The sequence below is a fragment of the Aplysia californica genome, unplaced genomic scaffold (assembly GCF_000002075.1).
Source record: "Aplysia californica isolate F4 #8 unplaced genomic scaffold, AplCal3.0 scaffold00629, whole genome shotgun sequence".
Classification (NCBI taxonomy): Eukaryota; Metazoa; Mollusca; class Gastropoda; order Aplysiida; family Aplysiidae; genus Aplysia; species Aplysia californica.
The window spans coordinates 171,306-172,924 of NW_004797899.1; the positions used below are offsets into that span (position 1 = coordinate 171,306).

The window sequence follows — 1,619 nt, forward strand, 5'->3', positions numbered from 1 at the left end:
CTTTTGTTCACCTAAAACTTCCGGACTCCTGAACTTTCGAATTTGACAAAATTAACGGTGGTTCAGAATCATTTAAAGGGCGCATAGTTTTACTGAGGAGCCTGAAGTCACTGTTGTTTAATTTTCAATTTTTCATTAGTTTCTTTTAGATCTATTCTTGGGAAAGACCGTCTTCGCTGCAGCTCAGGACAGAGTCAAGTGGAGGTCCATGACCCCCCACGCCAGTCGGCAAGGCCCCGGATGATACTAACCTATTTAATAGTATGTGGAGGGGGTGGGGGTGGAGGGGGGTTCTTGCTTTTTCCAGCATTTAGAATTTGAATTCAGACAAAATATTCCCCGAGCACATGCAGCCGATACCACAAATGGTCGCTTTTAAGCACCAGGGGGCTATCCCGATAAGTGCTGTTTTGAGAAAATCGAAGGTAAAGTTTTTGCCCCTTGTTCAGTTTCTTTAAGAGACAAGGAGAGTTTTCTCTATAACCAAACAAATATACACACCGATTAAACGAAACTTCTCCTATAGGTACGAAAATGCTCACTTTTGGTGTTGGTCAAGATTTCTGGAAACCCCCGAGATCTGGGTTAGTCTGCTCGTCCTTAAGAGCGACCAAATTGAGAAACTGCAATTTTTTTTAATTTAAAAAATGTTGATTTGGTTTTCAACATTTGTCCCTCTGCCTTCCCCAGCGCCGAGTGGACATTCTGAAGATGGACGTGGAAGGTTACGAGTTGGAGTCTCTCCTTGCCGCGCTCAACGACGGAAGTTTGGACGACGTGAGACAGCTCAACTTTGAGTCGCACGTCTCCTGGGGCAACACAGACCCCACCAAGGCTGAGTACATCAAGGTACAGAAACACTTTGAGGTCACGTGACGCTATAATGTGACAGTGACAATTATCCGTTCCGGTCACCTGGCGCTGTTCTGTGACAGGTTTGAGAAGTCTGTTGCAGCCACTCTCCTGACTGGGTGACCAGATGGGGTATTTTGTACTTGTTGCTGTGTGACTTCAAAGTGTTAAGCAACATGTACATTAAGCTACATCCTCTTTAAGGTACATGCCAACAGCTTCTTTTGAGAGAACTTGCTTATCATCTTTTGTAAAAAAAAGATATGTATATTTATTTTATTTTTTTGGCTACTTGATTTGGCAGTTGCTTTCATTTTTTACCAGTTTTCCTTACCCAATCGTTTCGCCATTTTCTGCAGACTTTGAAGTTTCTTTTCTTTATCTTATTCTAGTTCTTCATGCTGAAACTTCTTGTCAGTTTCTGAAAACTTTATAATCTTTTTGTCAGTTTCTGCAGACTTGTAAGTGTCGTTCCTTTCTTCCATTGACGTCCTCCCCTCTCCCTCTCCCCCTCCTCCCTCTCCCCGCCAGTTCCTGGGATTGCTCCGCAAGGTGTACGAGAAAGGTTTCCGGATCTACCTGACCCACAGGAACTACATGTACAGCAGCTTCCTCAGCAGGCTCACCGCCGGCAAGAAGAGGGTGAAATGTCACGAGGTACACACCGTCAACATCAACCACATCAACCCGGGATGGCGGGAGAAACAGCAGCAACAGCAGCTCACCTGGCGCAGAGAGACGGCGCTCAACCAGCAGCAACAGCAGCA

General features: G+C 45.2%; 1 protein-coding gene across 1 annotated transcript in view; it reads left to right on the plus strand.

Annotated features, from left to right (window-relative positions):
• Positions 1–536: 536 nt before the first annotated feature.
• LOC101860601 overlaps positions 537–1,619 on the plus strand; it is a 21,546-nt gene continuing 20,463 nt past the window's right edge. The window contains exons 1-2 of the mRNA XM_035972259.1: positions 537–849; positions 1,384–1,616. Of these exons, the coding sequence (XP_035828152.1) occupies positions 712–849; positions 1,384–1,616 (371 nt within the window). The 5' untranslated portion in view covers positions 537–711. The remainder of the gene's footprint in view (positions 850–1,383; positions 1,617–1,619) is intronic.